Genomic DNA, 24621 nt, shown 5'->3' on the forward strand with positions numbered 1-24621 from the left:
TAGTACTAAAAGATGTAGTTTTTCTGCGCTACACTACATTACAAACAGAATGTCGTTAGGCACAACATGGAGCCAATATTTTGTAATGTAACACACCAGACAAATATTGCTGCGGATATTTAATTTCCATTTAGGCCCAGGGCCAATTGTAAAAGAGTCATTCCCACGTACATCATTCAGAAAATATGAGCCATTAGGTTGTGTTGAATGCAGTCTGTCAGTTGACTTAGCTGAAATTCAACCCCACTGATATCCAACGGTACAATAGAGTGTTTCATGGATGAATCCATTGTTTGTAGAATGTCATCTAAGCTGGTTAGCTGCAGGTCCAATGTCACAGAGTGCTGGAGAATGAGTCCCTTTTTTGGTTTTCTTATGCTCTAGGATTTGTTCCAGATTGTCTCACCTGAAAAATATTGACCATTAAAAGCTTCATTAGACATTAAGCTAAATGCAATAACATATTTGATCTGTAATAGTAAGATAAAATGAGTTTGTTTATTGTTAATTGGCTAGATGCTGATTAGCACTGTGCAAAGGGAACCAGTGATTATGATGGAGAAAATGAAATACTCAGGGTTAAAGCCAGCTAGCGCATATTCCAGTTCATATGGCAGCAGCTAGTATTTGGAGGAGAGAACAATACCTGTACAGTGGTACTGTAAAATATATTATAGCAAGTCATTTGACTATTCATGTGGATGATATCGATTTACATTATACAGATCAAGCCCATGGGCCAATACCTTGTGGTCACATAGTGCTTTTCAGATGTGGATCTCAAAACACTTTGCAAAGGAGGTCAGCGGCATTATGTTTATTTTACAGAAGGGAAACTAAGCCACAGAGTGAGGAAGATTCAGGGATAGCTGATAGCTCAGTGGTTTGAGCATTGGCCTGCTAAACCCAGGGTTGTGAGTTCAATCCTTGAGGGGGCCATTTAGGGATCTGGGGCAAAAATTGGGGATTGGTCCTGCTTCAAGCAGGGGGTTGGACTAGATGACCTTCTGAGGTCCCTTCCAAACCTAACCTTCTGAAAAAAAAAAAGATGGGGGCGGGGCCACAGTTTGGGCGCCAGTGGCTCTCCTGCTTTTAGGAAGCTTTCATTGTTCCTGCTCCTGGGTGGAGCCCCCCACCCAGAAACTTTCAAGTGTCCTATGAATCCAAACCCCAGCCTTGGGCCAGCCCTGAAGCAGAGAATTTCACCCTCAGAGAAAGATCAAAGGCAGTTTACTCTTGAGATCTTTGCAGGAAAAGGCCGTTTCATCAACCCTTTACTGTGCAGCTGTATATGGCACGGCCCAAAGGGACATCGTGTATCCTCCATCTGCCGTCATGAGATCAGTTGCGTGTGGACACAAAACGTCCCATCCTGACACACACTAGTGGCTGCACTGACCTGAGGGGGCCACTGGAATAGATAAATACCAAAGTCAGGTCCTGACTACGGAGAACAGCCAATCACAGCCCTGAAAATCAAAATCTAACTGCCTCCCCTTGACAAAGCTACACTGAAATCACTGCATTGCATCATCAACCATGTTTTCAAATGTCTTCACTAATTTGCATCCATAGAAGGTTGGCAGTTGCTCAGCCCCAGGTATCTGCACATGCAAATGTTAGCATGCAGAAACACATTTGCATTTGTGAATGCAATGACCAGGCCTTCCATGGGTACCAAAGTGTTCTGGTGACTGTGGATGGGGCAAATGGGAAGGACAAATTGTACAATGTGTCCAACATCACTCCCTTTTCACATATTTACTCCCCCGAATGGCTATTTATACCTTGCCATTGCTGCAGCTTGGATATTGAAACTCACGGGAGTGCATAAGCTGCAAGGTCATATTCAGATTGCTGCTTTAAATCTCTCTCTCTCTCTCTTATGTTGTGTCCACAACAGTACAGTAACACCACTTCGATAGTAGCTGAGCACTGTTTTGCTTGGTGTCTTACCACACGCCCACTTCTTTGTTTGGTTGTCTCTTCTCCCTGAAACATATGTTTCCCCATTACATGGCATTTTGAGCACTAACGTCTCCATTGTAGGCTACCCCTTGAGTGACATTTGCATGGCAGGCTGTAAGTTACTTGTGAATCTGCTTTAAACAGGGCTTCCCTGCTTAGTCGGTGAATCGTGTAACTCACGCCATGGACGAATTTGCAGGGATCAGAGCCCAGCTCCATTTCAACACAGGTTCAGATCTGAGCATCCTTGACGTTTCTTTTCATCAGTATTCTCTGAAACATTATCTTCGCCCTATGCCTCTCCTTCTGGTCTCTTCTAGATCCCGGGATGCTCCCTTCCCTAAGTTGTGCCCTAACCCCCGCTCCTGGTGATTAATCAAGTATGAAACCAGATCAGCATATCCGGTTGTTGAAATTTGGGATTCAAACTTGTGTGTGAACAGAACGTCTGACCCTTCTGAGTTTTCACTATTAACCCCAATAAAAGCAATACTTCGTACAGTACAATTCAATGCATTTGCCTCTGTGTCTGATGCTTCTCCTGCAGCTATGACCACAGGACCTAGGTGCTGATCTGTGGCCTTCAAAGTACCCTACAAAGCTGAGTAAATATTGCTAACCCCAGGGAAGGGGAAGCCCAGAGTTCCCTTTGAAGTTCACCCCTGTGCAGAGACAGCACTAGGTCAGTGCACCACTTAAATCCTCAAATGAGGACTGATGTGGTACATAGGCTTTCAGGTGGCCCCCTGCAGCGGGGTGAATTTCACTCAGACTGCCCTCCCCAGCTTCTTCATTTTCACTGGGCTACAAAGAAAAAAAAATTATTCTGACACACCCAGACTAGAACAAGAATCAACATTCATTTTGCAGTAGGTACATTATATATTAACACATCACACTTATGGGGAAACCTTTTCCCTTAAGCATTACATGGTTCATTAGTAGTCACTGTAATTCCATTGCTCTTATATCTGCAGCTTCCATGTGAGAGGTATTTTAAGAGACGTTAGACAAAGTTTTTACACTTCAGACGACACTCTCACAGACCAGGTGGTGTTTGTTCAGGAAGCTTCTGGTGATATTAACTTTTCCTTGCATTCAGTTGAAATGAAAAAGGATTAGTTTATATTTACTTGTTTCTTATTGCAGGAAAACTAATTTTGGGGGAAGAATAGACCCTGTAATATGACACATTCTTCTCTTCAACCTTTCCAGCTAGTCAAAATAACATCAAATGCACACCGGGAACATTCTCGTCTATTGACGGATTCTTATGATGCTGCTTCTCAAGGTGACCTTCATAAAACCTATCTCCTTTGGAGCTTAAGCTTCACCCTCTTAGGTCGTAATGGTTTCCCGTGGACACCGAGTTCCTGATTTCTAACTGATGGTGCTTAGAGGCTGCTGAGTGTGAGATATTATTAACAGCACTTAAGGCTGGAGTGTGTAGAAATCTATAGCTGGTTAGGAAAATGGGTGTTTGCGTAGCGATTACGTGCAGACACTGCCTGAGTGCAGTCACAGTCAGATCTCACCGATGCAGCGTGGTTAGTGCCACAGGGCTAAGATGTAGCCCTAGCCCCAGCCCAGCATAAACTCTCAGCCAGCCTGCCTGAGAGAGCCAGGCCGGGGGCCATAGCTCGCCCTTGCCCTCTGCTCTTCCCACTCCAGAGGAGTCTTCTGCTGCTATTGGGGGAACCTGAATTCTGTCCAGTGTGGAAGGCTGCGGTGGGGTGGGCCAGGGGATCAGATCTGATTGAAGGCAGATCCAGTGGTCAAGCACCCTGTGGAACTGGCTGGGGTGGAAGCTGCAGAGAAGCACCGCACCCCCTGCCTGCATGGAGCTGGGAGAGTTGGGCTTTCTGTGGCTAGAGCGAATTTCACCCTATATGACCAAGCTGAAGGAGCTGTCCCCTTCTTCAGAGACTCCAGGGAGCTGAGCGACAACAGAAAGAGAGGCTGGGGGCGAAGAAAGAGTAAACAATAGACTGCCCTAATCCCAAGCAAAGAAGAGACTTCCTGTGCTACCAGGGGTCAGAGTCTCAGCTGCAGTTACCCGGCATAGCTCTGATGTAGTGACTCCTATTGCAACAAGGCAGCCACCTCCTGATTGCCCCCTTGTGGCCAGAGGAGCAAGTGCCCTGCCTCAGTTTCCCCATGTCGGGGCCCCCTACATCAATAACTGCACTGCAGACTCTCTTGCGGCCAATAATGCCTCTCCTTGGGGGCTGCATTTATAAACAAACAACTCAAACAGTCCTCTACATCCCTAAAGCTACCCGTCAGCCCCACGCATTTGTCCCTGGCATCTTCTGTCAGGCTGGAGGCTCTTCCTCATGATCAGCCTGCTCTTCAGTGTGCAGCCACTCCAGCCCCTTCTTGCTGGAGTCCTCCCCTGCTCTCCCAGCAGGAACTCCCCAGCCCTCAATCCTTTTCTTCCCCTGGAGGGGGTCCAGCACCCTTTCGGTGCAGTCTATTCTCTGGCTTTGGGAGGCCAGTGGGGAACCCCTCCCACTCCCTGGCTTTCAGCCTTCTTTAGCCCTCTGGCTTCCCAAACCCATCCTGGGTCAGAGATCTCCTGTTTTCTTCAACCTCTGCCACAGTTTCCTCTTCCCACTTCTATTCCCCTCTGGCTCTTCATACAGACCAGCTGTCCTCTATCAGGCTCCATCAAGAGGCTGTTAAGGAGGCACAGGTGGGCTGGACAGGTTCACTCCTAAAGGGCCCAGCCCACCACCTTGTCTGGAGGAGGTGGAGACAGCAGGAACAAAACTCCACTAGCGCCCTCAGGGAGCCATTCTGCCTTCGGAGACAAAAAGAGACAGAGAAAGAGAAGAAAGTTCCCATTCTCTGACCAAGTTGAAAAGACAAACTGCCCACGTGCAGGGGCAGGGGAGAGGGTTTACATCAGAGAGCCATCCCCAGTGTCCAGGATGCGTTACTTGGAGATATTTTTAAAAGAATCCTGTATTTGGCATGACACCTAAAATATTCAAGTGTTTAAACAATTAAAAGTGATTGGCCACATACAGCTCAGCAAACAGTTGGCAACAGAGTATCATCTTCTCTAATCCTCTGTATGCAGGGGGACATTTTGACATCACACTTTAGGCTGACTGCTTCTCTAATGGCATAAAAGGATTTCCTCACCTGCAGATAAAATAGGAACCCTCACTGAAACTTGTGACTATCCCATATCTTGTCTCGGCTCCAGGAGCGGAGTCCGAAAGAGTGAGATAGACTAAGGCTCCTATTCTCGGGCAAGTGCACTGTGTTTTGAAATTCAGAAGACACAAGATCATCAAAACATTTACCCTGCTAACAAGGCTCCTGATTCCTGTGATGGGTTAGAAATCTGGAGAGATGCATCTGAAAACAGATCCTAAAATGTAAACACTGCATTAGGGTTTGCTCTGTAAAGAAGAGTACTTTCTCCTCATCCTGTCTCATACATTACATCATTTTGCAAAAGCCATTGGGATAAATAACTGATCACATGGTGATACTTGGATGGGAATGGCTCAAGCTACAGTCATTTCAAGCAAATTCTCAGCTGCTGTGATCTTAAGCACTGATTTTTTCAAAAATATTTTCCATAAAAGTAGTTTTCTTTTATGTTTCATTTATCCATTTTTTTAACCTCAGAGGTTGAGACGCTGGAAGACATCATCTCATTTAGGGTGTTGAGGCCGAGTATTAAATAAGGCAGAGTTTGGAGGCAGAGGAGCAGCAGGGAGAAGCATGGACCTTGGTATGATTGAAAGGTATTTTACATTATTATGCATAAAGAAACCACAGAAATCACAAAGGGCCATGTATTGAAGGCCATGAACCTTCTTCTTCATACACAGTGAAACTCGCCCCTGTGCAGGGGATCAGCACCAGGACTGTGTTCCACTGAAGCCTATTACGTGGAATTGAAGAGGGGTGAAGACCTTGTGATGTTTCCCTGCACGGGGTGAATTTCACCCTTGCGGAATAAATGGGCCAGTGAGTGGCACCATGTGCAGCCAATGAGGATAGGTGTACTAGCTCAGTGCATTGCTTAAAAAGGGAACCCCCCCCCCTTTGCTTTAAATTCCAGTCCTCTCCTGAGCTACTTGCAGCTTCTCAGGAGCTTAATCTTTCCTGGAGCGAGGTCGTAAGTATTCTGTGAGTGACAGCTCAAGCCGGGGGTGTCCTAGAGATGATGGCTCGTCCTGAGGAGCTGGGAGTACAATGAAGTGAGGAGAAAGTTATGAAAGAAGCAGGACACACGGATAACAGTGCCTGACGATGAATTGAACTCCTCTGTTAGTCTGATCTATTATAGAGCACCGCATGTGAAAATAAAATGGTATCTTCTCATCTTCTCTAATTAAACAGCTTATTATCATCCCATATAGAACAACACACAGTTGGAAATGTTAAAAGTATTTATTTCTTCAAGTGACCCCCAGGATATTTCTGTTGGCCAGGGGTCTAATGTTCAAGCACACTGCTCTGTCAGGGGCGGAACAGCACTTGGTAGATGTAGCAGGGAGAGAATTAAGAGCTTCCTATTATATTCAAATGATATTTCTCTTGCTTTCTTATAGAAAAGGAAGCCATCAGCAGTTATTTTAGTCCTCCTTGACCTAAAGACATCTGCAAGTGCTGACACTGGAATGCATTAATGAAAGGAAAGAGAAACCACTATTGAGTATTTTTAAGGCATCAACTGAAATGTGATATCTCATTTTGCCAACCTATTGTACCCTTGAATAAGAATTACAATGGACAAGTTTACATGAGCAGGATGGTAGGGCCCAGAATTGTGTGTATGTGTGTGTGTTTAGGAGGGGACAGGCAATTGCCAGGAGGCAGCTTCTAGGCAGCATGCAAGAAGTGCTGCAAAGGATCAATGAAGGAAATTGGAGTCGTTTAAGCTGTGGTGATAACTGCAGGGCGGAAAGATCATACGTCCCCATGACTATATGGCTAGTCAAACACAGCCAGGTGGTTTCTTTATGCCTAACACAGAGCTGCCATTGCAGCTGGTGCAGTGGCAAAAGGCCGAATTAAGTCTGCGGGTAGCTAGGGAAGCTCTGAGAGCTTAAAGCCCAACCTGCTCAGGCCAAAGGGATATTTTTTTAAATGAAAGGAGCAAAGGCAAATACCGGGCCTGATTCCTAACCCTGCTTCCTGTGGCTGCGTTGCCCGGAGAAAGCAGAGCAGTGCTGGATCACGCAGGGCAGAATGGCTCAGGATGGGTGGGCAGGTGAAAAAGCAGCTTCCCTTTCTGACATACACCCTGCAGTACACACACGAGCTGCTCTCTAGTGAAAATCAAGCGTCATTTTGACTTTGACTGAAGAGGGTACTTGCCGAGTTTAAAATGCAACAAATACACTGCAGTAAATAGTTAGCCAAAAGCGCTGAAAATGAGGTGGAAACCCTGAAGAAGGGGGTGAATTAGGTAGATAGTTTCAATATTTTCAATGATTCAAAACTATTATGTAGGCACAGTGTCGTCTGTAATATTTGAACGTTGGAAGCTCTGACTATGCAATAGGCTTAACCAGACACCTCACTTTAAGCGCCTGAGCAGTCCCTTTGAAATCAACCCAGTGCATTAGCTCAGAGTGGCCAAAATGAGCAAACTTGATGAACTGACATTTCTCCTCATAGCCGGGCACTTAACCAGAACAACAGGGCAGGAGGCCTACCCCACCACTGCTCATTGCCTCCAGAATTTCTACTTTCAGCATTTTTTGACTATCCCATGGGCCATGTTGAAATCTCAGTCAAAATTGGGTCCAGGTGTACTTTGATTTGCCAGGATAATTGAGGTGAAAAACAAAAACAAAAATAGCACTGAAGGCAAATTTCTGTGACCTTGTTAATTTGCCAGGAGTTTTCAATCTTCTTACTGCTGAAAGCAGGGTCCAGGGAGCAGGCAATGGAGGAAAAGTTCTAAGGATGTGCACTTTACATTAAGTTCAGAGCATTTTAGCATTGGAAGAAAAAACACTCCGTGGGAGAAGAGTTTGACAGTGATGCCTTGGTGTTTGGAATCATAGGCTAAAAAGCACAGCCCTGACTTGGGCAAAACCCTCTTGCAATGAGAATACCACTAATGAATACTTTAATGGCATCAGGCCTAGGAAAAGAACGGACCCTAATACCTGAATGGGCTGACCTAGGCTGCTGATTCAGCTGCCTTGCAGAAACTCATTGACTTTAATAGAGCTCTGCACATGGGTTGAAGGGCAGCCGAATGGATCTGCTTGCAGTTCGTGGCTCTTACAATCTATCTAGCTTAGGGTTTCATATTTCTGCACCTTACTGTAGGATCTAGAGATACTAGGGAACAGGATGACCACCGCCTCCTTCTTCACCTATTTATAATGTGTATAATAGGAGTAAGAACTGTGTGATCATGGGGAACGTCAGTTTGAGTGACACATGCTGGAGGTCTCATGCTGCCAGCACTAAAATATCCTGGACTGTTGATTTTCAATGAGCGTTGGAGTACTGTGGCAGTTCCAGAAGACTGGAAGAAAGCTAATATAATGCACATTTTTAAAAGAGTAAATGGGATGACAGAGATAATCTCACATCGGGTAATCAGACATTAGTCTGACATTGATCCCAGGCAAGATAATACAACAGCTGATATGGGACTTGATTAATAAAGAATTAAAGGAAGGTAATGTAATAATGATGATCACTTTAGATAAGCTATTACCAGCAGGACAGTGGGGTGGGAGGGGGTATTGTTTCATGGTCTCTGTGTTCATATAATGTCTACTGCAGTTTCCACGGTATGCATCCGATGAAGTGAGCTGTAGCTCACGAAAGCTCATGCTCAAATAAATTGGTTAGTCTCTAAGGTGCCACAAGTCCTCCTTTTCTTTTTGCAAAGACAGACTAACACGGCTGTTACTCTGAAACCTAATGTAATTAATGCAAGTCAACATGGGTTTATGGAGAATAGATCCTGTCAAACTAATTTGATACATTTTTTGAGATTACAAATTAGGTTGATAAAGGTAAGTGTGTTGATACACTATCTTTAGACTCCTGTAAGGCACTTCACTTGGTAGCACACCACATTTTGCTTAAAAAACTAGAATTATATAAAATTAATATGGTACACATTAAATGGATTAAAAACTGGCTAACCAATAGGTCTCAAAACCTACTGTACAAGAGGAGACTTAAGGAGCTTGGCTTCTTTAGCCTAACAAATCAGGGAGATAAACACCAGAGAGTGAGAGGAGTTATTTAAGTTAATGGTCAATACTGGCACAAAAACAAATGGATATAAACTGGTCATCTGTAAGTTTAGGCTTGACATTAGACAAAGGTTTCTAACCATTAGAGGCGTGAGGTTTTGGAACAGCCTCCAAAGGGATGTACTAGGGGCAAAAACCCTAATTTGTTTCAAGATTGAGCTTGAGAAATTTATTGAGGGGTATGATGAGATTGCCTAGAATGGCATATGGCCCCTCCGTGACTACTATTACCAAATATCTCCAGTGGACAGAGATGGGACACTAGATGGAGAGGCTCTGAGTTACAACTGTGGTTGGAAAGGCTCTGAGTTTAGAACAGGTATCTAGCTGGTGGGTCTTGCCCACATGCTCAGGGTCTAATTGATCACCATATATGGGGTTGAGAAAGCATTTTCCCCTGGGTCAGATTGGCAGAGACCCTGGGAGTTTTGTGCCTTCCTCTGCAGCATGGGGCATAGGTCACTTGCTGGTTCGAATTATAGTAAATGGTGAATTCTCTATAACTTTAAGTCTTTACATCAAGATTTGAAGACTTCAGTAGCTCACCCAGAGGTTATGCGCCCACTACAGAAGTAGGTGGGTGAGGTTCTGTGACCTGAGATATGCAGGAGGTCAGAGCACATGATCATGATGCCCCCCCTCTGAACTTAAAGTCTAGGAGTCTAGGGGGAAATCATCATTGAGCGGGTATATTTCCAGTGGGGTCCCACAGGGATGGGTTCATGGCCCTACACTATTGAACATTTTTATCAATGACCTGGAAGAAAACATAAAATAACCATTGATAAAGTTTGCAGATGACACAAAAATTGGGGGAGTGGTAAAGAATGAAGAGGACAGGTTACTGATACAGAGCAATCTGGATCGGATGGTAAACTGGGCACAAGCAAACAATGTGTGTTTTAACACGGCTAAATGTTAAATGTATACATCTAGGAACAAAAAAATAGGCCACACTTACAGGACAGAGACTTTATCCTGGGAAGCAGTGACTCTGAAAAAGATTTGGGAGTCATGGTGGATAATCAGCTGAACATGAGCTCCCAAAGTGACTCTGTTACCAAAAGAGCAAACGTGATCCTAGGATGCATAAACACAGGGGAATCTCGACTAGGAGTACAGCGGTTGTTTTACCTCTCTATTTGGTACTGGTGCAACCATTGTTGGAATACTGTGTCCAATTCAAGAAGGATGTTGAGAAATTGGAGAGGATTCAGAGAAGAGCCACGAGAATGTTTGGGGGATTAGAAAACCTGCCTTATAGTGACCGACTCACGGAGCTCACTCAATTTACTCAAGGAGCTCCATCTATTTAGCTTAACAAAGAGAAAGTTAAGGGGTGACTTGATCATAGTTATAGGTATATACATGGGGAATAAATATTTAATAATGGACTCTTCAGTCTAACAGAGAAAGGTATAACATGATTCAATGGCTGGAAGCTGAAGCTAGAAAATTTAGATTGGAAATAAGGTGTACATTTTTAATGGTGAGATTAATTAACCTTTGGAACAATTTACCAAGGGTTGTGGTGGATTCTCCATCCCTGACCATTTAAAAATCAATATTGGATGTTTTTCTAAAAGCTCTGCTCTAGGAATTATTTTGGGGAAGTTCTCTGGCCTGTCTTATACAGGAGGTCTGACTAGATGATCACAATGATCCCTTCTGGCCTTGAAATCTATGGATCTATTAATCTGACTGGTACACAAAAGAATCTTAGTTAGGCACCCAACTTTCATTGAATTTCAATGGCATTTGGGCACCAAATTCACATAGACTCCTTTGAAAATCCCAACAAGTCTTTCATTTATAACTAGACCGGAAGAAGTCCTACGAAATATACGGCAGGGAAAGAGCCTGCATTGGAAAGGAAATGGGTCCAAGCAGTCTTTTCAATTTCCATCTTCATAAAGTCCAGTCTGCATGAATGCTGCAGTAAGTTAATTACTTATCTAAACAGAACCTGTTGTGTTTGTATGTGCATCATCTAAGAATATCTCCTTTCTGCCTATGTCGGACATTTTCTAATTGCATCTTCCTCTTGTGAATAAAGGAGAGGTGAGCCAGGAAAAGGTCACGGAGGAGAGGATCTGAGGAACTCAAAACAAGTGGCACAGTGGCTAAGAAACCTCACAATCAAGACTCATTAGGGCCACACACATTAGCCGAGCGACCTGTGGAGTTTAAGCCGAAGATTTCCCAAGCTGTGCTGCAGAGCAGCAAGTCGCAGCCACAAGGCAGGCAGGTTTACTGGCTTCCTGCTCCCGATGGGACAAAACATGAAACAGTCAGAAACCACTGAGAAACGAGCGTGCTGGATGATGCTAACGACTGACGGGGAAGAGAAGAGGAAACGTGTGGAGCTATCACAGAACTGTATGTCCTCGCGTGACTCAGGTGGGTCCCAGGGGGCCAATTCATTTCTGTTGGAAGGATCTCACATCTGGGACTCCAGGTATCTGATGAAAATATCTCAGTTTCTATAGCACCAAACGTTAGCACTTACCAAACTGGTTTTATCTCCCCCGCTTCCTTCAAATGGTTTCTTTTTTTAGGGCCAATGGAAAATTTATCCCAATGTGCAGCTTCCCACCAGGTTTATTTTGAGAGTGAAACGGAACTGCTGAGTTAAGACTTACGAACATAAAATCGCACTTGTAGTAGGGTTCGCACAGGGATACACGATACCTACATAAAATGCACGCAGTGGTCTCGCTCTCTCAAAGGTGAACATTTATCAAGTTACCCCACGTACATGGAGACTGTTTCCTATTGTAAATATAAGGAAAGCTGGGGCCTGTCAGACACCACTGGGTAGAAGCTGTTTGTGCCTGTTTCAGTGAGCGAGGTCTTGCTTCCTAAGCGTTGCTTGCTGAGTATGCCTCCAAGCTGGTGCTGATGTGTTTAAGGAGCATAGTGGACGCAGCATGTTCTTATGGAGCTACACAATACGTACATAACAAACCCAAGAAACTGTCTGGCCTTCCTTTTGTGGCCCTTGTTCTCCCTTCCCTCTCTTGCCGCTTTTTTTTGCTCCCAGAAATCTTGATTGTAAACTCCTCAGGGCAGGGTCTGTGCCTGTAAGGTCCGGCTGCACTGCAATAAAAAACCCTGTGGCACCGAGTCTCAGAACCCAGGCCAGCTGACTCGGGCTTGCGGGGCAAAACATGTCAATGTAGACATTCAAGCTCAGGCTGGTATCTCGGCTCTGAGACCCTCGCTCCTTGTGAGGTCTCAGAGCCCGAGCTCCAGCCCGAGTCTGAAAGGCTACACTGCAGTTTAATAGCCCCACAACCAGAGCCCTGTGTCAGCTGAGCCAGGCTCTGAGACCTAGTGCCATGAGTCTTTTCTTGCAATGTAGACGTGCCCTAAGATGCCGGTTTTGGGTGCTGCATAAATCAATCAATCTGTATAATCTCTTAGGAATCTTTACCTCAGATTTTACTGAAAATATTTCTTCAGGCTTGCTGCTTCGGCTTCCATTTCATCCTCAGACCTCCACTTGACAGGGGAGTCCTCTTCTCCTTTGTCGTGACGGTCCAGCTTTTTAGGAAAACACAAAACAAAAAAGAGTGGAGTTATTAATGGTTTCCCAATGCTTCCCCTGTCAAAACTGCCATGGGAGTGGGCATGTGTGGTATGGATGGACTCTGAGCTAGGCCTTGGATGGTATCGACGGACTCAGGGGATGGGAGAGAGTGGTAGGAATGCAAAGGGTGAGCCCTGATGGATTCTGTTGGATTCTCAGGGTGGGAGGGACTGGCAGTGATGTTCATGTGTGAGGGGAAGGGCAGGTTGTGACGTTGCACTCTATATGATTTTATAAAAATATGCTAATGAGTGTGAATATAATGTAACTGGGGTATGCTTCATGAAAAAGTTGGGTATGAGTCAACAGTGTGCCCTTGTTGCCAAGAAGGCCAATGGCATTTTGGGATGTATAAGTAGGGGCATTGCCAGCAGATCGAGGGACATGATCGTTCCCCTCTATTCGACATTGGTGAGGCCTCATCTGGAGTACTGTGTCCAGTTTTGGGCCCCACACTACAAGAAGGATGTGGAAAAATTGGAAAGAGTCCAGCGGAGGGCAACAAAAATGATTAGGGGACTGGAACACATGACTTATGAGGAGAGGCTGAGGGAACTGGGATTGTTTAGTCTGCGGAAGAGAAGAATGAGGGGGGATTTGATAGCTGCTTTCAACTACCTGAAAGGGGGTTCCAAAGAGGATGGATCTAGACTGTTCTCAGTGGTAGCAGATGACAGAACAAGGAGTAATGGTCTCAAGTTGCAGTGGGGGAGATTTAGATTGGATATTAGGAAAAACTTTTTCACTAGGAGGGTGGTGAAACACTGGAATGCGTTACCTAGGGAGGTGGTGGAATCTCCTTCCCTAGAAGTTTTTAAGGTCAGGCTTGATAAAGCCCTGTCTGGGATGATTTAGTCGGGGATCGGTCCTGCTTTGAGCAGGGGGTTGGATTAGATGACCTCCTGAGGTCCCTTCCAACCCTGATATTCTATGATTCTATGAAAAGGGTCTCTTGTAAGGTATCATTACAAAGCTTATAATCTACTGAATGTGGTCATCCTATTTGTATGACTGTATCATTCTTGTATCTGAAACTAGAAATATGAAATATAACTCTGTGGGCCTATTGTAATTATGCAAAGTGTGGGCCATTAATATTGGTTTGGAACCTTGATGGCCTCCATTAACCAGGACAATTGACTGTAGATGGCTCTGTTTTACTTGTAAGTCTTCCTGTATACCTGTGTGCTGGCAAGTGGGTAATGAAGTCTTACAGTGACATATGATCATGTCACCTGAACTGGAATCCATCTTTAACCTGCTTTAACCTGCTTTTCCATTGAGAAGGAGGGGCGGGAACCCAGAGAGGGACAGAGGATTCCCACCTTATGCAAAAGATATATAAGTGGGTGGAATAGAACAAAGGGGGAGGCAGTCATGAGAAATCCCCTAGCTACCACCTGAGTTGGAACAAGGGCTGTACCAGGGGAAAGGATTGTGCCCAGACTAGGAAGGCATCTAATCTGTGACAGAAGCTTATTGAAACATCTCTGAGGGTGAGATTTTATCTGTAGTCAGTTTTCTTACTGTATTAGATTTAGACTTTGGTGTTTTATTTTACTTGGTAATTCACTTTGTTCTGTCTGTTATTACTTGGAACCACTTAAATCCCACTTTCTGTATTTAATAAAATCACTTTTTACTTATTAATTAACCCAGAGTATGTATTAACACCTGGGGGGGGGGGAGGACAGCTGTGCATATCTGTCTATCAGTGTTATAGAAGGCAAACAATTTATGAGTTTACCCTGTATAAGCTTTATACAGGGTAAAATGGATTTATTTGGGGTTTGGACCCCATTGGAAGTTGAGCATCTGAGTGTTAAAGACAGGAACACTTCTTAAGCTGTTTTCAGTTAAGTCTGCAGCTTTGGGGCCCGTGGTTCAGACCTTGGGTCTGCGCTGGAGCAGACGGGCGTGTCTGGCTCAGCAAGACAGGGTGCTGGAGTCCCAGGCTAGGGGGAAAGCAGGGGCAGAAGTAGTCTTGGCACATCCAAGAGGGTTTCTGTGATCCAACCCGTCACATAGGTGTTTTGGGATGTCAGCTGAGTGTTTTGGAGGGAGTTGTGCTGGCGGCAACCACTGTGACATTTTATAAGAATTTTATGCGAAATTTCCCTCTGTTTTTTGCTTCGTCATGTGGGCAGGTGTGGCCATAGCCCCAAACTTCCTGCATTAGAGAGGCGCAGCTGCCAGCATTCTGCAGAGGACCAATGGTTTATTCAGCTGCTTTTCAATACAGGCACCTTTTCTCCCTTCCCCACCCTCCCCATACCAAGAGCATGGATACATACTCCCTGTCCCAGGCACAAAACCTCTTACTCAGTATTTCCATTGCCCGTCTGAATGGGGATAATCACACACATGTGAATTATTTAAACTTTGCACAGAGCTTGGCAAACAGGCATCCAACAAAGTGCTGTCTACTGCACAGTGAGTGCTCAGTGCTGTTATTGCTGATGTGGCCATTAGGAACACTGTCCTGGACTCACCAATGGAGGAGAGACAGTCATACTTAGTGGTAAAACCTCATTTCACTGACTAGTCACACATATGTCGCCTCAAAAATAGCTGCCACTGATCATACAAAGAGTATTATTACCGAAGATGGAACACAAATCATAAACAATCACATTAAAGCCTTATTTTGGTTCCAAAGTATTGCAGATTTTTAATGTGTCTCGGTACAGAATGCCGTGTGGAGCATATTCATCGCATCAGTGCTTCCAAAGAAGAACATTACAATATCAACTTTTTGGTTGTTGTCACAGACAGTTGCTGAAAATAATGAATTTGCACCTCTTATTCATGAACAAACGTTAGTCCTGAAAATGAAGCAGTTAAGAGCAGCGCTCAAAACAATGTTGCATTTGCCAAGCAAACTGCATTGCCATATATGGCGTGTTTAGCAATAAACTAGGATTATTAGCATATATCCAACCCACAAATACTTTTATTTGTGCGATATTTCTCCTGCTCAGAATTCTTCTGCCAGCTAAAGTCCTCTGCAGTGTTACATTCTGCTACACAGATTTCATATTCTGCTATTACCTTCCATATCACGGCAGATATGATACAATAGCTGTAGGCAAATTAAACTGTATTAGCGTTCCACTAGTAGAGGACTAATTTTCATTTTTTATATGAGCTGTAGGTATGTTATAAATCCATCTCATAACAATTTCACAGGATCAGAGAGAAAGGTGTAAAAACCAGGGGAAGGTACATTGCTTATGTTGTCAACCTAGATCCTTTCTGCCTCCAGGACTTGCATCAAAGAGAGGGCTGGATGTTAAGTGTCTTTAAACGAAGGCCACTAATCATGAGACTGCATCTTCAAATGGGGGAATGTGAAGGTGTCTGGGGTTATTAGGGTAACAGTCTTGGTTTCCTGTGTTTCCTGGAGGGTAATTAGCTGTAGCCTAGAAAGCATTTACGGGACACCTGCAATCAGTCTTAAAGCCCCCATAGCTTCTAATGACGAAAATGTGTCATGTGGAGAAACTCATTTCTTCTTGGTATCTCATTTGCACACCTCAGGCCGTCCCCGTCCGTGGTCCCTTTTGTCTGATTACACCCCTTCTCCCATTGCCCAAGTCCTGAACAACATCTTCCTCTCTCGGCCCTTGCCCCGTTGTGGTCCTGAGCCACTTCTCTCCTGCGGTCACCTCCAGGACCTGAGCAGACTTTTTCCTTGTCAGGGCCCTCTCCCAGACCCAGAGCAGTTGCCCCTTTCTCTTACTCCCCTGAATCCACTGCTACCGAAGAGGGAGAGAAGATCTTGATTCTACCATGTCTCCCAGCCACTCAAGGCACTGTCTGCCTCCTGGCTACCCTTCTGCACTCCCAGCTGTCCAGTGAGACACTGAACCAGGCGGGGTTAGGAGAAGGAACTGCAAAAAAAATCTGCACCAGAAACTTTCCTCTGGGACCTGCCTACCCATTAGCAGCTGGGGGTGGGGCAAGGAGGGGAGGAAGGGGCCCTGGCTCCTGCAGCTGATGGATGGACAAGAGTTGAAAGCAGCCAAGCAGCAAACCAGAAATGTGGCAGGGAGGTGTAGGAGCCAGAAAGGAAATCAGAAACCGCCAACAGTTGGGGTTCCTCCTCATCCCCACTACACAACACGAGTGAAACCCTGGCCCCAGGGAAGATTGTGGCTCAGCTCTAATGCATTTTGCCGCAGCCAGGATTACACCCGTCGTGCCCAAGTAATTTGATTATAAGACGGAGCGGTGAAATGTGTGTGAGACACCTCACAAGAGTCCTCTTCCCTCCCCCAAGGAGCTACAAGCTAATGGCAGACGTGACACAGGTTGGGGTCACAAGCCAGCACGTAGGGGTTGGCGAGAGGTGACCAGAGGATGGCAACTCCCTTTCGTGGCACCTTCAGAGGTTTCAAAATCTGTTTTCGTTTTGTGCTGGAATGAAACCAAACCCCTTCAGACATGGTCGTGACAACAGCCTTGTGTCAAAACATCCATTTGGGGATTGAAACCTGAGTGTGTGTCCTGGTGAGGAGGGTATCACCATGGTGTGGGGGGGAGCCTGGTTTGGCCCCTGCGCTAGTTCAGAGTGACCTGGGATGAAAAAGCTCTGAATCAGGCAGTGCAAGGACTTGAACCTCGGTCCCCCACATCCCACGCTGGTGCCCTGGCCACCTGGCTATAGGGTACAAGAGGGGCTCTGAAAATGTCGCTGAAGCCAGTATCATGAAATGTTTTGGCTCTGATAAAACAATACATTTTGGCAAAATGAAATGTAGTCGAAAATGTTCAGACCAGCTCTAGCATTGGGGACAGGCAGGACAAGGGTCACTGTGACAAGGTTAACATTGAGAGGATCATGTGGTTACTCAGCAAAGGATGGTGGACAGCCCAGCAGAGCTAAGAGTCTGAGCTGGCTAATTTCTGGTCGGCTTTGAGAAGAGGCTGGAGAGACACCAGTGAGGAGAAGGCCATGGCTTAGTGGGCCAGCTCAGGAAAGGGTTACACAAAGACAGGGGTGCCCAGAAGGAAGCTCAAAGATGTTTTGCTGAGAAGCAGATGAATGGGGCATTGAGGTGGCATCCCGGGTGGATCAGGGAAGGCAATGAGAGCCACAGGTCATACGTAGCAAGGGCCAGGTCTGTTTCCTTTATCAAATTCTTATTTTTATTGTTTTATATAAAACACAAACACATAATGAAACAAAATCTATATAAATACACGTCAAAGATGGAAATAGCATATAAACAACCAAATTCAACCTTCATTACTTGGAAAAGGAAAAAAAAACAAAAAACAAACAAACAAACCTGAATCCTTAGAGGTCATGCAGGGTATCAATTATTAAGGTGATAAATAAGTGAGAACACAACCTATGAGTGCTGGGGACAACTATATACTAAACTGAAAAAGTATGCAACAGTTTCATGTGTGACCAGACAGACTCTCATTTTCTCCCAACATTGCTATTAGACAGAGTCCTTTTTTCCATTAATGCAGTAGTAGATTGCTCACTAAGCCACTTTGTGTATGAGGGAGGAATTGCAGATTTTCATTTTCACAAAATATCTTTTTTGGCCACTAAAATAGTTACTGGAATCAATTTCTTACTCTTAACTGGTAACACCAACTCATCCAGCCCCTCTAAAACACACAAGCTTGGAAAAGAAAAGAGAGCAACAAAGTTGTTGCGAGAGCACTGAATACGGTGTTTCGGAACACATACACTTTTTGATAGCTGTAGAGGATGTGTGAAAGGTTGGCATGTGGCTGTTTGTATCTCCAGCATTCGCTTTGTGCTGCCAAACTAGCATTAAACAATGTTCTGGAGTCCAGTAGTACCTGTTTAATACCTTCTTCTGGAAGACTCACAAGGATAAAGAACTTGAAGTCTCCTTCACATTACACCAGATATCCTCCCACGTTTCTGTTGTGACAGTAAAGCTATGTTCTTTTCCCCATATTCTCTGAGACTGAGATAGAGAGGGTAATGCAAAGCACTAAGCCACCTATAAGTAATTCCTACCAAGTGACTTTTGTTTCCACATTTCTTAACGTGGTCTTCTAGAGGTGAGAGAGTTGGAATTGGCCAACTGTCCCCTAACCCTCCGTGAATCCTTGGGCACAGCCACTGAAAGAAGAAACTGTGAGACAGCAGTAGCTGGTATTTGTTCCATGCATGTTTGAAGGAGGCCAGTCTATCATCTTGCATTATATTTTTAATTGTTATTAATCCTTTTTCTATCTAAACTGGCTTAAGTGTGAAGTTGGCCTTGATCCTGAGACAGGGTTATCCCATAGAGGTACGAGAAGAGAATTAGTAAGATTGGATGCTGTCTCCGTCTTAATGCATTGCAAGATGGCCCATGTAGATGCAAAGATTGGATTTTTCCTTACAGGTATAAGTAGCCTCTTAAGGTATATAAAAGAAGAGAGGAAACCGAATGGCCTGGCTAAGCTTTTTTCTACCTCAAACCCAGCTGGTGTGCATACAGAGCTACTGGAGTGGACCACCTTACAACAAGAAACATTGAAATGCGAGATAATACAGATACAAATCTGAGAACCCCATACTTCCAGTTGCCCAGAATTTTTTAAGGGTCTTGCATGACAAGTGTGGCTGTTTTTTATCCCATATAAATTGCATGATATGCCTATTCAGTTGAGAAAAGAGCAAAGGACAGACCTTGAAAGGCAATAGGCTAATGATACAAGTAATTCTTGGGCAGATTCCTTTTGGGTATTTCTATTCTCCCCAATCAGGATAGAGGGAGGAGACACATCTCTACATCCTTGGAATTTTCTTTTTCTGTACAGTCCATATTTATAGAAACAATTTTGGGAAGATCAGGACAAATCTTTACACTCAAATAAGTTATTTTCTTGCTTATTTGCAAAGGAAAATGCTGAAACTGAGAAGGATCTGGACATTTGGATATACCCATTGTTTGTGATTTATTTCAGTTAATGCGAAAATCAGAGATCTCTCTGAAAAAGTTAGCTACATTCAGTAATGATGGGATTGAGGAGGATGGATTCCTCAATAGTACAAAAATGTCATCAGCATATAAACTGATTTTGTATTCTTTCCTGTTTATAGTCACACCTTCCATGGCTGAATGCAGACATACATTGCCAGGGGTTCAAGAGACAGATTAAAAAGGAGGGGAGAAGGGAAAACCCTGTTGCATCCCTCTTTCTACTTGAATTGTGGGAGAAATAATCCCATTAGTTGACAGCAAAGTGAGGAGAGAGGTGTATAATACACTGACTCCATTCAGGAACATGGGTCCTAATCCAAATGCTCTTAGGACAGACATCAGATAAGGCCATTCAGCCCTAACGAAGGCCTTCCCTGCATCTAGAGTTAAGAAGGGAACATCTGAGCTTGCTGGATCAAGTGAGCAATTTTTCTCATATTATCAGCAGCCAATCTTCCTTTAATGAAACCGGCCCGATCTATGTCTCTACTTGATGAGAGGATGACGTCCCGTCACATCGCTAACATTTTTGCAATTATTTTTCAATCTGTGTTCAATAAAGCTAATGGGGCCAAAGTCACCACAGTTGCGACCATCTTTGTTCTTCTTTAATATTAAAGTAATCAAAGCAGTTCTTATGTTACGAGTCATGGTTCCTTTTCGGGATGAAGACCCTTGAAAGATTAGAATAGAATAGAATAGAAGATAGCTGATTACAAAATGTTTTGTAGAAATTGGCCAGAAGCCATCCATCCCAGGGGCCCTACTGACATTCATATTTATTGTGGCATTCACCTCTTACAGTAGCTTTCAGAGCTTCCTAAAGGATGGTATCTGAAGTAACTGAGAGCTTATTTTCTTGCATGAAGTTAGAGACGACTGAATCAACTGTGAAACAAAATTTTGCACCAAAGTCTTTGACGCATCTGCCATGCTTTGCAGGGGGTTTTGCAAAATGTTGTGGAGCCTGCTAAATCCAGAGTGAAGGTGGATGCGTACTTGCTGGTGTATCTGACAGTGGTCCCCCTGAGGATTTGCTTTATGCCATTGAATGCAGCCCTCTTGTTGTTAAGCTCAGCTGAGAAGTCACGAAAAAGAGAAATGTTGTGGCCTTTGTATGTAAGGGTTTCAGCTTTTCTGGCAGCATTCATTAACATGAGTATTCATTAACATAACAATTTATTATTGAACTTCAGCAGCTTGCAGATGATGGGTTTGGGCTTCTCAGATTCCTCCCTTCAAGTACCAGGCATTCACTGAGCCCTTTCAATATCTAATGGGGACAGTTGGGGGTCCAATTTAATTATGTCAGGGAGCAGCTTCTGAAGAAAGCTGATAATATCCTTCTCCTTGAGACCGTCAGCAATGCCCAAGAGATGAAGGCTGTTTCTTTGAGATTTGTTTTTTAAGTTATCCTGTTTTTCTTCCACTGTGTCCTGCCTAAGCTTTAAGGAGGCAGTTCCTTCTTTAATTTCACTGGGTACAATGGCAGTTTGTTGGAGCGCATTTTCCAAGTGAGCCATTCAGGGTTTTAGAGTAGCAGCCGTGCTAGTCTGTATCAGCAAAAAGAACAGGAGTACTTGTGGCACCTTAGAGACTAACAAATTTATTTGAGCATAAGCTTTCGTGGGCTACAGCCCACTTCATCAGATGCATAGAATGCAACATATAGAAGACATTTGTACATACAGAGAACATGAAAAGGTGGAAGTACCCATACCAACTGTAAGAGGCTAATTAATTAAGAGGAGCTATTATCAGCAGGGGAAAAAGACTTTTGTAGTGATAATCAAGATGGCCCATTTCGGACAGTTGACACAAAGGTGTGAGGATATTTAACATGGGGAAATAGATTCAATTAGTGTAATGACTGAGCCATTCCCAGTCTCTGTTCAAACCTAAGTTAATGGTATCTAGTTTGCATATTAATTCAAATTCAGCAGCTTCTCACTGGAGTCTGTTTTTGAAGCTTTTCTGTTGCAAAATTGCCACCTTTAAGTCTGTCACTGAGTGGCCAGAGACGTTGAAGTGTTCTCCTACCGGTTTTTGAATGTTATGATTCCTGATGTCAGATTTGTGTCTGTTTATTCTTTTGTGTAGAGACTGTCTGGTTTGGCCAGTGTACATGGCAGAGGGGCATTGTTGGCACATGATGGCATATATCACATTGGTAGATGTGCAGGTGAATGAGCCCCTGATGGCGTGGCTGATGTGATTAGGTCCTATGATGGTGTCACTTGAATAGATATGTGGACAGAGTTGGCATTGGGCTTTGTTGCAAGGATAGGTTCCTGGGTTAGTGTTTTTGTTGTGTGGTGTGTGGTGAGTATTTGCTTCAGGTTGGGGGGCTGTCTGTAAGCGAGGACTGGTCTGTCTCCCAAGATCTATGAGAGTGAGGGTTTTACATCACATACATCTTAAGAGAGGCCACATACATCTTTTCAGATTGAATCCAGTTGGGCTGTGAGGAATTTTTTTCAGTGCCACGATATCCTGGGCTTGGCTCTGCTGTAGCCTTGAGGTCTTCCCATTGTTTGAGGTGATTCAGGCTTAGGTCTTTTGTTGCTTCTCAGTTTTTCATTGAAATCCATAGTCAACAGTTTAAATTAATCTCCTGGAAAAATGTCCATCTTTTATGACAGAAACTATTGTCAATTTTCTACAAAAGTAATTATTACAGGTGAATTGATATTTGGAGAGTGACACTGTCTGGGACTAGGCAGCCATCTTCCTCATGGGTACCATGTGTCCCTTTCCCCCCTCCAACCAAATTGGTTTTCTTTTTGCCTTTGTTTAAATAGCAAGAGACAGTGTTAAAGTAAATTGTTTGGCCTCTTCTCTCTTGTTCCAGGGTGCTATTATTAAGTCAAGATTTAAGGTTGAATTCAGATTCTGGTTCACAGATTCATAGATATTTAGGTCAGAAGGGACCATTATGATCATCTAGTCTGACCTCCTGCACAATGCAGGCCACAGAATTTCACCCACCACTCCTGCAAAAAATCTCACACCTATATCTGTGCTACTGAAGTCCTCAAATCGGAGTTTAAAGACTTCAAGGAGCAGAGAATCCTCCAGCAAGTGACCCGTGCCCCATGCTATAGAGGAAGGCGAAAAACCTCCAGGGCCTCTTCCGATCTGCCCTTGTCAAGGTTCCTCCCCCACTCTGAACTCTAGGGTACAGATGTGGGGACCTGCATGAAAAACCTCCTAAGCTTATCTTTACCAGCTTAGGTCAAAACTTCCCCAAGGTACAAAATATTCCACCCTTTGTCCTTGGATTGGCCGCTACCACCACCAAACTAATACTGGTTACTGGGGAAGAGCTGTTTGGACGCGTCTTTCCCCCCAAAATACTTCCCAAAACCTTCCACCCCACTTCCTGGACAAGATTTGGTAAAAAGCCTCACCAATTTGCCTAGGTGACTACAGACCCAGACCCTTGGATCTTAAGAACAATGAACAATCCTCCCAACACTTGCACCCCCTCTTTCCTGGGAAATGTTGGATAAAAAGCCTCACCAATTTGCATAGGTGACCACAGACCCAAACCCTTGGATCTGAGAACAATGAAAAAGCATTCAGTTTTCTTACAAGAAGACTTTTAATAAAAATAGAAGTAAATAGAAATAAAGAAATCCCCCCTGTAAAATCAGGATGGTAGATACCTTACAGGGTAATTAGATTAAAAAAACATAGAGAACCCCTCTAGGCAAAACCTTAAGTTACAAAAAAGATACACAGACAGAAATAGTTATTCTATTCAGCACAGTTCTTTTCTCAGCCATTTAAAGAAATCATAATCTAACACGTACCTAGCTAGATTACTTACTAAAAGTTCTAAGACTCCATTCCTGGCCTATCCCCGGTCAAGACAGACTATAGACAGACACACAGACCCTTTGTTTCTCTCCCTCCTCCCAGCTTTTGAAAGTATCTTGTCTCCTCATTGGTCATTTTGGTCAGGTGCCAGCGAGGTTACCTTTAGCTTCTTAACCCTTTACAGGTGAGAGGAGCTTTCCCCTGACCAGGAGGGATTTCAAAGGGGTTTACCCTTCCCTTTATATTTATGACAGCCCTGGAGGAAAATTCCTTCCCGACCCCAAATATGGCGATCAGCTAAACCCTGAGCATATGGGCAAGATTCATCAGCCAGATACTACAGAAAAGTCTTTCCTGGGTAACTCAGATCCCACCCCATCTAATATCCCATCACAGGCCATTGGGCCTTACTATGGCTCACAGGGCAACTCTTGGAGGCTGCCGTAACTTCCACAGGCTCCTGGGAGTCTTTTCCCAGGCTGCCAGTGATGGGATGTACTAATAGTTACAAATATAGATATCGATAGAGAAAGACAGAGAGTAAAACCATGCCTTTCTTTCTTCAGCTGCAACAGGCAGGGTCCAATAAACCATTGACTGACCTATTTGTCCACTGCTGACTTCATCCACTGTTTAATTTGCACATGATCCACTTCACCCATTACTAAATTCTGACTCTAACATTCAATAGCACTCTAATATACAATAGCCCTAACTAGCTGCACAGTGTCCCTGAGATCTGATCTGTGTTAAAGTCTTGGGTTACAGTGACAGTAATTTCTGAGCTTGGAAAGGCATTACGATCACAAAGTTATTTACCTCATCTTAAGGATGGCCAAAGGCAGAGATGTTCAAAAATGTTTCAGACAGCCAGATTCCTTATCAGCATGCTACATCCAAAGCCTACATTCTCCCAGGAGCTGGACTCTGAGAGTTGACCACTTAGAAGGTACAATGCACCACACAGTCGTGAAGTTACTTTTTGTGTTCAAGGGGGAACAGGATCCTGATGAGA

The 24621-nt window shown here is 44.1% G+C and overlaps 1 protein-coding gene across 17 annotated transcripts in view; it reads right to left on the reverse strand.

The window, feature by feature from the left end:
• Nucleotides 1-104: 104 nt before the first annotated feature.
• FHIT (fragile histidine triad diadenosine triphosphatase) overlaps nucleotides 105-24621 on the reverse strand; it is a 1100422-nt gene continuing 1075905 nt past the window's right edge. For all 17 annotated transcript variants that reach the window (XM_084634705.1, XM_084634714.1, XM_084634709.1 and 14 more), the window contains 2 exons: nucleotides 12664-12773; nucleotides 105-406 (listed from right to left, as the gene is read on the reverse strand). In XM_084634705.1, coding sequence (XP_084490831.1) covers nucleotides 12672-12773 — 102 coding nt within the window. In that variant the 3' untranslated portion in view covers nucleotides 105-406; nucleotides 12664-12671. The remainder of the gene's footprint in view (nucleotides 407-12663; nucleotides 12774-24621) is intronic.

Source organism: Lepidochelys olivacea, assembly GCF_965140295.1.
Source record: "Lepidochelys olivacea isolate rLepOli2 genome assembly, chromosome: 7".
Taxonomy (NCBI): Eukaryota; Metazoa; Chordata; order Testudines; family Cheloniidae; genus Lepidochelys; species Lepidochelys olivacea.